At 33.3% G+C, this 11,948-nt stretch overlaps 2 protein-coding genes across 2 annotated transcripts; both read right to left on the reverse strand.

Moving 5' to 3' along the window:
• Positions 1–689: 689 nt before the first annotated feature.
• Positions 690–2,398, reverse strand: LOC143586199 (uncharacterized). Its single transcript, XM_077067797.1, has 2 exons — positions 2,112–2,398; positions 690–978 (listed from the first exon to the last, which is right to left on the reverse strand). The coding sequence occupies exons 1-2, from the start codon at positions 2,258–2,260 to the stop codon at positions 771–773; spliced, it is 357 nt and encodes a 118-aa protein (XP_076923912.1). The 5' UTR covers positions 2,261–2,398; the 3' UTR covers positions 690–770.
• Positions 2,399–4,211: 1,813 nt separating this feature from the next.
• Positions 4,212–11,316, reverse strand: LOC143586198 (phototropin-2-like). The gene is made up of 23 exons (XM_077067796.1): positions 11,234–11,316; positions 10,290–10,472; positions 10,128–10,219; positions 9,754–9,964; positions 9,101–9,305; positions 8,910–8,980; positions 8,710–8,816; positions 8,586–8,635; positions 8,393–8,497; positions 8,233–8,292; positions 7,742–7,831; positions 7,575–7,651; positions 7,015–7,099; positions 6,857–6,937; positions 6,365–6,468; positions 6,208–6,257; positions 6,018–6,124; positions 5,800–5,916; positions 5,345–5,396; positions 5,143–5,255; positions 4,889–5,029; positions 4,561–4,673; positions 4,212–4,475 (listed from the first exon to the last, which is right to left on the reverse strand). Exons 1-22 carry the CDS (start codon positions 11,299–11,301, stop codon positions 4,563–4,565), a joined length of 2,280 nt encoding a protein of 759 aa, XP_076923911.1. The 5' UTR covers positions 11,302–11,316; the 3' UTR covers positions 4,212–4,475; positions 4,561–4,562.
• Positions 11,317–11,948: the final 632 nt, after the last annotated feature.

Raw genomic sequence — 11,948 nt, forward strand, 5'->3', positions numbered from 1 at the left:
CCAGTTTTTCCCCAAACAGGTTCCAAACTTTGGGTCTACAAAAGTCAAAACATGCTTTTGCCTAAACCGGTTTTGATTCCATAACATTTCAGGTTTAGGTCAACAAAAGTTAAAACATGTCAGTTCAGGTTTAGGTCAACAAAAGTCAACATATCAGTTCAGGTTTAGGTCAACAAAAGTCAACATATCAGTTCAGGTTTAGGTCAACAAAAGTCAACATATCAGTTCAGGTTTAGGTCAACAAAAGTCAAAACAGGCTATTGTCTAAAGCGGATCTGGTTCCATATCGATTCAAGTTCGGGTCAACAAAAGTCAAAACAGGCTTTTGCCTAAACCAGTTCCCAACTGGTTATAAAGTGAAAAAGGATCACTTCTTTTGATTTTAACACCGGTTCTGAACTCCGAACATGTTTCAACGGAGGGGGTTCCCAACCCAGTTTGGAACAATACTATATACAACATAATAAAACATTCGTTTTATTAAAATTCCCACTCTTGATATCGTGTTTATTACATATAAAATTTGCTAAAGAACTTTCAATTTTAACATAAACTGAATTTTGGCATCAACTCAACAAAACACCTAGGATGTTTTCTGAATGTACCATCAGTGGCTTTAAATGGAACCTAGTCAAATTGCACACTGACAAACAAACATACCCAATAATCAAAGGCATTACACAACCGAACAAACAAAAACAGTAATAATGGTCAAAACTTGTTGCAATTTACATTTAAAAAAAAGGAATATAAGGCTTCTAGACTGTGTTCTACATTGATAAAGGAAGAAGCATCCTTCGCTTCTTCTTGTGTGCCAGTTTTACATGTTTGGTAACCTTCATACATAATAACAGGAGCAACGTGACGCTAGCTAATACTAAAGCTAGTTTCAACTGCCTGTAATATAATGAAACCGCACAGAAAACAAAAAAAGCTAGTATCACAAGTTCCCAAATTACAAAAATCACCACGTCAACCCTGCATCAAGACAAACAAAAGACCAACACGGCAGTCAGTAGTCTTATACTCTTATGAATGATGAAAATGCTAATAATAACGTTAACCATAAATGTTAACTTTTTAGCGTATACAAAAACAACATCTTGACGTTGTAAGAGCATATACTCTTTTTCTCAATGACTCTTTAATATCCCTTAATCATTCCCAATCTTTGCCTACAAAATTGGGGATGCAAACAAGCCAAGTTGTGTGTGAGCTACTTGAGATCGGCCCGTTAAAAGCTAAAATCAAGCTTGTTTAATAAACGAGCCCGAGGTTGAGCCTAAAAATAAGCTTGTTTAATAAACGAGCCAAAGATTGAGCCTAAAAATAAGCTTGTTTTGATAAACGAGCCCGAGGTTGAGCCTAAAAATAAGCTTATTAATTAACGAGCCCGACCTAAGTTGGTTTGCGAGCGTAAACGAGCCTATTATTTATATTATTTTCATTTCATATACTACGTATACATTTGCTTATAATTATAAACACAATTAAGATAAAACAACTAAATAATATACGCTATATTAAAAAATAAAAACATATAAAAAAGATAATTATATTTGTATATAGTAATTACTTAATAAATAATAAACGAGGTGATATCGTGGTTTAAAAATAAAGTTCGAAACAAGCCAAGCTCAAACTGGACTCAGCTTGTTTACAGCCCTATACAAAACTATTATTTATTAAATATGTGTAAGAAGTATGCATTAGATTTAGGCTAAAGAACTGAAGCTTGAGTATTAACAAAATCACAATATATTCCCCCTTTAATCAATTTCTCAAAACAACTCTTTAATATCCCCTAATCATTCCCATCTATTTCCACAAAATTACTCAAAAAGTAAATATATTTTTTATAGAAATAAGCATTAGATTTAACAAGAAGAAGCCTCCTGCATATAAAAAGTAAACATTTTTGGAAGATATAAGCATTAGATTATTATCAACAAAGTGTTTGATTAATTAGTGGCATAATATGCGGTTATTGTGGCATAATTTGGGATTAAAAAAAAATCAATTTGTAACCTAAATTCACCTTTCAGAAGCAGATTGAATTTACAATAAATGAATTTGGAAACCCTAATTAATAAATGGATAGTAGTACGTACCTGGAGGTATAGAGATTAGAAGTAGTGGGAGAGAAGAGAGAGATGGATGCCCAATCATGCTTCGTTCGAATTTGATACTCGCGTACCAGATTCGATCGCGTTATTATTTTCTTGTCTTGGTGAATAGAATTCGATCGAGATAGCATCATCGTGTCTTGTATGAATGATTTCTAATTTGACTAGTCTACAACTCAGAACTCATCAGATCATCCAACAGTAGCCGCTGGAAAATCTGATCGAATCGTCGCAGATTGACGACAGTGATTGTAGGTGATGAATGACGTCTAAAACTTTGTAATAATAATTTGGGGGAAGTGAGAGACTCAATTCAACCCCATTTGAGTTACGACTTAACTTCTTATTAGTCAACCAACATTATTTATTTCTCAGTCAAATTGTGCGACCCAACTCAAGACACAAACGAATTATTACCTAGTTACCCATGGTCTTTATTATTCGTATTATTAGCTTATACGAGTTAATCGTGTCAGGTTAACGTGTTGAAATTCTTTAACCCTAACCCAACTCATTTAAATTCGTGTCGTGTTTCAGGTCAAGCCATTTTACGCTAATTTACAAATATGAGTAATCCTCAGTGGCTTAATAATAACCTAAATATTCAATTACACTTATTCATATATAACATTTAATTATTTTTTGATAACTCTAATTGTTTTTGTGTATTTATCTCTCATTCTCAAATCTCATTTACATACTTAGGTTCACATAGTTTACTCAAGATAAGAAAAAAAACGAAAGGAAATGATATAAGAATAGACGGTTAGGACTAATAAAATAAAACTATTGGAAGTGAAGAGTGGATAAAACTATTTAAAAAGTAATTAGTTTAACTTTAAAATGTTAATAAATATACGAAAATCATAAATCAAAGTATTGAACTTTAAAATTTAACACTTATTATCTCAAAAATCAAAAATCAAATTATTAACTACTGATAAGAGTCCTGATTTACAACTAGAAATTTCGAGTTCAAACTTAATTGTGACAATATTACGGTAATAATTATTATTAGCTTTCAAAAAAGGAACTAAAATGAGTCCTACATAAGTATTCTAATAGTACATTCAAAATCTTAATCAGATTGTTAGTAAATCAGGAGTGGGTACTTATTTTGTGCATTAAAAAAAATGTCTCAAAAATAAATCAAAGACTTTAGTTTATAGTTGGAGAACCATCACAACATTCATTTAAGACGACGTAATGTTTTGTGAAAGATTGCATCTCTTGGTAGTTAAGATGCAGGGCCGGCCTAGACCCAATCCTGGGCTCGGCAATCATTTAGGGCACGGTTTCGATTGAGGGCACAAAAGTTTTAAGTTTTTTTTTTTAATATGTAAGTATTTTATCATTTATTTTAAACATTAACTAGTGAAATTGTGTCGATTGCTTGTGAAATAATGAGGAAAAAGTAGGAAAAAGATATAAGAAAAAAAAACAAATTTTTCAGCGGGTGTATGGAGTTAAAGGGTAAGGAGTTAGGAACTTTTGGTGTTGAGGAGATGATAAAAATAATAATATTTTATTATATTTACTTGTATTTTTCAGCCAACCTTTTGTCGTATCTTTACAAGAACTTTCTGCCCTTTTTATATATTTTTTATATAAATAATACACACTTTAAAGTTTAAAAATGCAGGTCCTAGTAGATGATATGAGTTCATGTCTTCATGAAGCAATTTAGCAATCAATCCATTAATAATTGTGTTTGTTTATATAATGCCTATTCTTTTTACTCGTCTCGGGCACTTGAAATCTCAGAGACGGCCCTGTTAAAATGGTTGGTAGATAATTCGGTTATTGATATTGTCATAGCATAACCGTTTATCTCCACTAATGTAAAATCAAGTTCACCCTCACTGTTAACCCTAACACTAATAAAATCTTATATAACGGCTTGGAAAACTACCTTAGCTGGTTTGAGTAAGATGTGTTACATTAGTGTCTGATAAAGTATTTATAAGAAAGTTCTGTAAGAGTATAAATAATGTTTTGGTAAAGCAAAGTTGTAAAGTTTTTAACTATGTACTCACTAGCATAAGTTGGCATGTTAAACAAGAAACGAACGGCTACCACGAAAGCTATGGAAACGATCTTCGATTAATTCACAACACATTTATTCATTATTTACTAACACATATGTTGTTTTATGACAAGTAGTTACAAAAATTAAATAATTAATAGATCCCGGGCAAGAGTTGCAGCAGCTACCAAAAACAAACGCATGAAAGCCGGATAGCAGTAAGAATACATCAAACATATGAGGCAAGACATGTTCTTTGTACAAAATAATAATAGAAGCAGGATCTAGGATGTTTTCTTGTTTAGGATTTACATTCAACTTCCCTGCAACCAAAAGTTCAAAAACTATTAACGTTTTACACGGAGAACAAAGGAGCTAACACGAAGCATACGACATGTGGAAATAAACCTCTAGAATATATCCAAAGAGTTATCCATCATGGAACCATCATCCCACTGTATATCTTTTGCGTTTGGATCCGCCTTAATTAACTCAAGAGGAGCATCCAATGGTGGCGGGCTCTGCATCGTCAATTACTGTTGTAAGTATTCATTGTTAACAGTAAAGATTTTTCTACACAAGACGGGTTGGGTTGATTAAAAACACTTTGTTCAAAAACTAGTTAATTATAAAGGATTAGTGTCAGTCATAATAAAAATAAATAAATAAATAAAATATTGGTCAAAATGAATATTTTTGTAAAAAAATAACTTGAAACAAAACCAATAGTGCATACCATGCAGCGGATCAAGGGCCAGTTTATTCCACGGAAAAATGCGTGCGCTTTTATTGCACTGGCACCACCACTTGATCCTAAACGAGCGGCAGGGTCTCGGTTCAACAATGCATGAATCAGCTGTCTTGCAGCAAGACTTACCTAAACCCCCATCCATTGCACAAAATGTTGTTTAATAGATAATAAGGGCAAATTACCAAAAACAAAACTATTAATAAATTCATTCATATATTTGAGATGATATCTTTAGTTACCGGAATGCTACTTGGAAATGTTAGGTCTTTATGCAATATATTTGAAAATGTCTTCTGCCTATTCTTTCCTCTAAACGGTGTACGACCATAAAGCATCTCATATATCAAAATACCTGTAAGAAGATGATATTAAAAGAACTATAATAACCGAAACACAGTGAGGTTACTTGATATTACATGATCAGAATAACAAGCAGCTTACCGACAGCCCACCAATCAATAGCACTCGTGTGCCCAGCTCCTGTTATAATTTCCTACAATGTTGTCATATACAAAACTTAAGGTAAATTGGATTTTAATAATCTATTGTGACGCACTGGTCTATAATACTCCAAACTCGCAATTTAACGAGTGAGACTTCTAACTATTACTTCCATTGCCAAGGGCAATCCCACTCACATAATCATCTAAAAGCTACATAAGCTTGTAACCAAACCAACGAACATGTACATAGCATGTCCGTGTTTGTTGCCTATCTTTAACCGAACAAACGATCAAACACAAACAGTTAAACAAACGAGAATTCTTTTTCGTGTTTGTTCGTTCATAACATAAACATGTCAGTACGCATCGTTATAAAAAAAGAAAAAGAAAAAATTAATGAAAATTGTTATTTTTCGATTATCCTATAACAAATTAATATTCTAAAAAACATACCGGGGCAATGTATTCTTCGGTCCCAACAAATGAATTTGATTGTGTATACGGTTCAGCAAAAAGTGTGGGTGGGGGTTGGGTTCTAGATCTTCGTTTAGGCCGAGGATGCTTTATGACCTGCAAAATTATAACAATAGAGAATCTGTTATAAAACACACCAACCTCACATAGTAAAAAATAATGTGTGGCTTTTCAATATCAAAGAAATAAAGACATACTTGAGGTTTACACTGAGTCCTAAATGATAGATCAAAGTCACTCAATACAACATGCCCATCGGATTGAAGTAATATGTTTTCCGGTTTCAAGTCCCTATAGATGATACCTGCAAGGACAAGATGTTATGTTAATAACAATATGATATGATGAGTTGACCTCATGTTTGACATTGAAATTCACTAGAGATACCTAAACAATGAAGATACTCTAAGCCGATTACAACCTCAGCTGCATAGAACCTGCGTACAAGTATATATTTTTATCGTTAGCAAAATTTGTAAATATTTATTACTAGGAAATACAAAGGTTACCGTTATTTATAGGTTAAAAGATTTCTAAAAAGTACCTTGCCGAGTCTTCGTTGACTAACTTAAGAGGTTGTTTGTCAAGCAGAGCAAATAACTCTCCACCGGGGCAAAAGTCTGTTATCAAGCAGACATGTGTTGGAGTCTGAGGATACAAAGGCACATTAGTATAGTTGTAAGAGTCCAGCCTAAATGGAAAACTAATTACATAAAAGGAAAATTACCAAAATAGTCAACTTTGACCAGATTTTTTTAAAAATATACACTGAAATTTAGGCTACACTTTTATAGTTGTCCTCATTTTAAACCAATCAGAAAAATGGCATATCAGCCAAGTCTGCTAACGCTTAGCCAACGGGTCCCAAACTCCCACCTTAACCGACATGGCGCAATCCGATTGGACTAAAACATGTATGACTATGAAAGTGTAGGCTACATTTCAATGACTGTTTTTGCAAATTTTTGGTCAAACTTGACTATTTTGGAAATTTTCACTTGCATAGATCCAGTAGAAATAAGGCAATATATGAGACCTGAAGAGATGTGTATAGCGTCGGAAGGAAAGGATGATCCAGTAGTGCAATTATCTCCCTTTCGATGCAAGCTCGATGAACCTGCCATTTGCATGATAATTTATTATTATAATTACCGTTATACTACAAATAAAAAAAATGGCCAGTGATGAACATACCTTGTTGCTGTTTAACATTACTGATTTATCCATTGCCTTCATGGCAAAAAGTTCACCAGTACCTTTAAGTTCAACCAAATGGACACTGCAACCAACATAATGAATGATCAACAACTAAACATGACTCTAGAACTATTACTTTAACAAGATGTAATTAATCATGGATGAAATAAATCTTATCCAATAAATAAGTAACTGGTTGCGTCACGTGTTACAGTTTAGTGAGCCTATGATTTTTTTCCCACTTCTCTTAGTTCACATCTATGTATTCTATTTCTTAATTTAAGATAATAAACTAGTAACTAATGTGAGATACATGACTTGACTTAAACATAACATCAATCATATCTTTTCTCAAAATATCGTTTTCTAATTCCTAAAAATTTTCATTAAATTAACTATTTAATATTTTATTTTATTCAACCCGGGTAATTCACGGGTTTCTAACCTAGTAAATAAATAAATTGATTATGCATGTTTAATACTATGACGATCAATGTGAACATCATCTAAAAGTGTAAATTAATGAAAACTTGAAATTAAATCATAAAAATCAATACCTGCCGGTATCTCCACTTCCCAAAGGCCTAATAGGCTTAAAATGATCAAGTCCGATTACTTCACCACTTGCAGTGATCTGCAAAGATAATGTGAATGATCTAATGTCATATAATTATATAAAACTTATGAACACTGAAAGTTCATAAAATAATTAAAGAACAGTTACCTTTTGTACTGCTTTCCAAGATGAATTATACTTCTTGTGAGGCATGGGAAACACCGGTCGCGAGTGGATAGCCCACAAGTCCTCTGGCCTCTGAAGTGGTACGAAAAACACAAGTCAAAAGTGTGCATTAAACTAACGACAAGAAACGTACTATGTTTGAGATTTATAAACATTATTTTGAGCTACAATGGTATAAATAAATAAACAAACAGCAGGAACTATCAAGTACAACACCAGGGAAAATATGCTGGAAAATCAACCATATTTATTATATATGGAAATATAATAAAAATACTTAAATATGTATTGCATTATATATTTATAAATTATTATTGAAATATATATGTAAATAATTAAAAATGTATACAAATTATTTAATTAGTAATTAGCGAACCGAGACTAGGTTTGATAAAACGACTCACAAGCTGAGCTCAAACTATTAAACAAAGAGCTCGAAATGAGCTAAACTCAAGCCTAGTCAAGTACCTTACCAAGTTGGCATCAGGAAGTTCTCGAACAGCTTCGTTAACATTTTCTGCAGTAGCTTTGACCTGGTCAACGAGACGAAAACCTTAATAAATCAAATAATATTAAGGCGTATGCATATCTTGTTGCTAATAAACTACAACGAAAAAAAGAAATTATATATACCAACTTAGCACTGTGTTTCTCTGTGCTGTCTGAAAGGCGATTCTTTAATGGTTCCACGTTACCACTTCCATCTAGTTGGACACCGATAAAGTATTGAAGTTCTCCCTGAATGTTAAAAACACCATATGTTTATACATATTTAAAGGTAATCCAGCATTATATGGGAGTACATAAATTATATATTGTTCCTTACCTTTTGGTCGCGCATAGGTTGCAAGTGAAATAAATTCCAGAATTTCTTTCCTGTTACACATTTCGTATGTCGGTCACATGAACTCAAACAATGACTTCAGAAATACATATGAAATTAAGCTCACCGCTTTTTGTATAGTTAATTAACTGCACGGTGATTTCTCTTTGTTCTCTGATGGCAGCTCGTATTTTATCAACTGTCCCTTGATCCGTTTCGGGTCCTTGTAGAAATCTATACAAAGTAAATTATGATGGCTACAATTTATGCTACACAAATAAACTTCATATAAAAAAAATATATTTATAGAAAGTGATAGCTTCGTACCGACAGTTTCTGCCCAAAATTTCCTCACGTGTAAACTCTGTCAACTCAAGAAAGCTATCTGATGCAAAAATCTGCATATCATCAAGGATAGTAATTTTTAACATTATTGGTCAAACCGGTGATTTCGTCCTAAAAATAAACCAAACGGGCCATTCCTAAGTAAACGACAGAAAACAAGTATATGTTCTTACAATGGGGTTATCTGGGAGCCTAGGATCTGTTATAACAAAATTCTTTTCGATACGCTCAAGTGTAGTGGCTAAGTCTATTCCCTGACGCATGTCCCTCACTCTTTGTGCACGATCCCAGCTGTCTGTGCGACTTATATCTTTTGTCATTAACTCCTCCGGCTCAATACTAGGTTGACGCTCATGGGTCGAAGTCCTTCCTTTTGACCTGTGTGGACATGTTATACGTAAATGATTATGGTGTTTAGATAAAACTCTAACAACAATGATAATAATATTATGAGATGTTTGAAGGAGCAATTTCATATATACCTCTGCAAACTTGGAAAATATCATATATGCACTTACAAATTAGTTAAAAATATCAAATGTACACAATTAAAAACAGTTTAATAAAACTTCATTTTTTTTATTTACCTATTTTTAGCTTAAAGAGAACTTTGACCCATTTTTTACTAAATGTTGAAATTTCATATATGCCCATCTTGATTATTGTCAATGTTAATAAAAAATAGGGTTGAAACATACATAATGGAAAGGGGTACAATGGTCATTAAGTAAAAAATAATTTAAGTTGGGTATATATGATACTTTTAGTTTTGGTCAGGTATACATACGAAATTAATCCGTGTGTAAATAGATAAGTAAGCACTCACCCGACTAAAGAATTACGAGTTGATTTCCGGTTGTTAGACAAATCGCCTTTAGGATCAAAGAGGGGTGTTTCTTGTCCAGGTGTACTTAGACTCGTTTTTTCATAGATCGTCTCTTGTATTTCTGTTTTACTAGAATGGATTTGAGAGCGAGGACGCTCAACTGTCTGTACCACCTCCACTATGGAACCGAGCGCGGTCTCCTTCTGACGAGCTGGTCAAGGTCAAAACACAAAACTTATTTAAAAAAAATGTTTTGTATTCATAGTTATACTTTATGTTATCTGGATTACTATACTGCACTACACACGTTAGAAAAGCTATGAATGGGATCATACGCGTTTTTATGTTATGTATACATAGAAAAAGCAACATACCATCATAGCGAATTAGTGACTTTGGCAATCCATTTGGTCTCAACTCCTTTTCATTCACACCTTCTGTGTATTTGCTGACTTCAACTTGCATTCTGTGCAATCAAAGCAATAACAATTTACTCACAAATACAGAAAAAAGAAAAGAAGATAAATTAGTTTTACCCAATGAATTTGATGGTTTTTCCATTTTCATCTTTGATAGGGGTGACAGTGAGTAGATTCCAGAAAGGAGTTCCATCTTTCTTGTAGTTATAGAGCCTGCCACAATAACTTGTTCCTGTTTTCACTGTATGTCTTATCTTATCCACCTCCTTCTGGTCTGTATCTTTCCCCTGCAGAAACCGGCTGCACTAACACCTTTCTTTCAGAATTTGCATATATAATTTTTCTCATCTTTTTACATTTGGTTGTGTTTGAAATTTTTGGGTCGAAAAATATTGCCATGTGTTGAGCGTAAATAATTTTGTTAGTTGATCGATAATTAGGCGGGTATCATGCATTTTGGCTAAAATATTGTTGCTACACTATATATTAAATTGTTCAACACGTGTCGTCCAAGTGGAATCCGCTATCTCAAATAGCGGATTACGCAGAGTCCTTTTACCAACATTTACCATCTGGAAACTCTGTGTAATCCGCTATTTGAGATAGCGAATTCCACATGGACGACACTTGTTGAACAATTGGCTGACGTGGACAGCCACATGGAATGTATGCTGACGTGTACTGGTAATCCGCTATCTGAGATATCAAATTACATAAAACCACTTAAATTCTAGTCAACCACCTAAAACCACTTTTTTTTTCTTTAAATCACCCAATCCAGCAAAAAATTCATAATTAGGTGCGTATCGTGCATTTTGGCTAAAATATTGTTGCTACACTATATATTAAATTATTATAAATTACTTAAAATTAAGTCAAAGGAAATATGAAAATCTAAAATATCAGTTTGGTTCTATTCGGGTTTTTTTTGTTTTAATTACACGCAAAAGCTAAAACCGAACCGAAAGTTGGTTTTTACGTAAATATAAAACTATACCGTTGGTTTTTGTTTCAGTTTGGTAATTTCAGACACCCCTAAATTGTTATAAAAACAAACTTACCAGTTTCTGCCAATGACTTCTTTAGAAGAATAGCCAGTCATTGTAAAGAAGCCACTACTAGCATACATAATGGGACAGTCCGGACTTTTTGTAATAAAAATTCTGAGGAACAAGGCAGCGGTCGCGCGGGCACCACACAAACGCTTACGGCTGGGTTTAGAAATCGTCAGTTTAACGGCTTCAGATACAGCAGAGATGCCAGTCGTTGTATTCCCGTCGGCTGTAGAGGTTATCCTTGATGGCAGGTGCGACGAATATTTAAGTTGATCGGAAGGGAAACAGGTGGTGCTTTCACGCAAGGAGGTAGAGCGACTGGTAGGGTTTCGCGAGCGGTTAAATAGTGTGTTAATCATCAGAGATAAGGACGATTTCGTTGGAGTAGATAAGGGATTTAAAAGCGTGGTTATCTGTTTCGATTAGGTTGAAGGCCAGTAAATGAAGAAACCAAATCATGTCTAGCGAAATTGATTTGTGGGTCGTGAACTTTGTTTCATGTTTCTATATATTTTAACTTATTTAATATTAGTTGGATAAATTTCAAAACAATCAGATCTTGAATTCAATTTGCAAATTTCTATAATATCCACAATTAATATACTTTTTATTATTCTTTATCATTTTCATTATAATACTATCTTAAGATTTAATATTATAATTTTTATATGAATAAATCGGGTTATTACAATTGTACCCCCTAAAAAAAATTTCGTCCTCG

The sequence above is a fragment of the Bidens hawaiensis genome, unplaced genomic scaffold (assembly GCF_021521415.1).
Source record: "Bidens hawaiensis isolate Kalapana, Puna unplaced genomic scaffold, B.hawaiensis_p1.1 tig00034460_1, whole genome shotgun sequence".
In the NCBI taxonomy this organism is placed as follows: Eukaryota; Viridiplantae; Streptophyta; class Magnoliopsida; order Asterales; family Asteraceae; genus Bidens; species Bidens hawaiensis.

Bases quoted from the DNA above. Each gene is read 5' to 3' on its own strand.
- LOC143586199 (XM_077067797.1), bottom strand. From the start codon at position 2,260: ATGATGCTATCTCGATCGAATTCTATTCACCAAGACAAGAAAATAATA. The intron at 979-2,111 runs GTACGTACTACT...GTCTTGATGCAG, and splicing joins TCTAATCTCTATACCTCCAG to GGTTGACGTGGTGATTTTTG.
- LOC143586198 (XM_077067796.1), bottom strand. From the start codon at position 11,301: ATGTATGCTAGTAGTGGCTTCTTTACAATGACTGGCTATTCTTCTAAA. The intron at 10,473-11,233 runs GTAAGTTTGTTT...GTGTTAGTGCAG, and splicing joins GAAGTCATTGGCAGAAACTG to CCGGTTTCTGCAGGGGAAAG. The intron at 8,636-8,709 runs GTGAGCTTAATT...AATGTGTAACAG, and splicing joins AATTAACTATACAAAAAGCG to GAAAGAAATTCTGGAATTTA.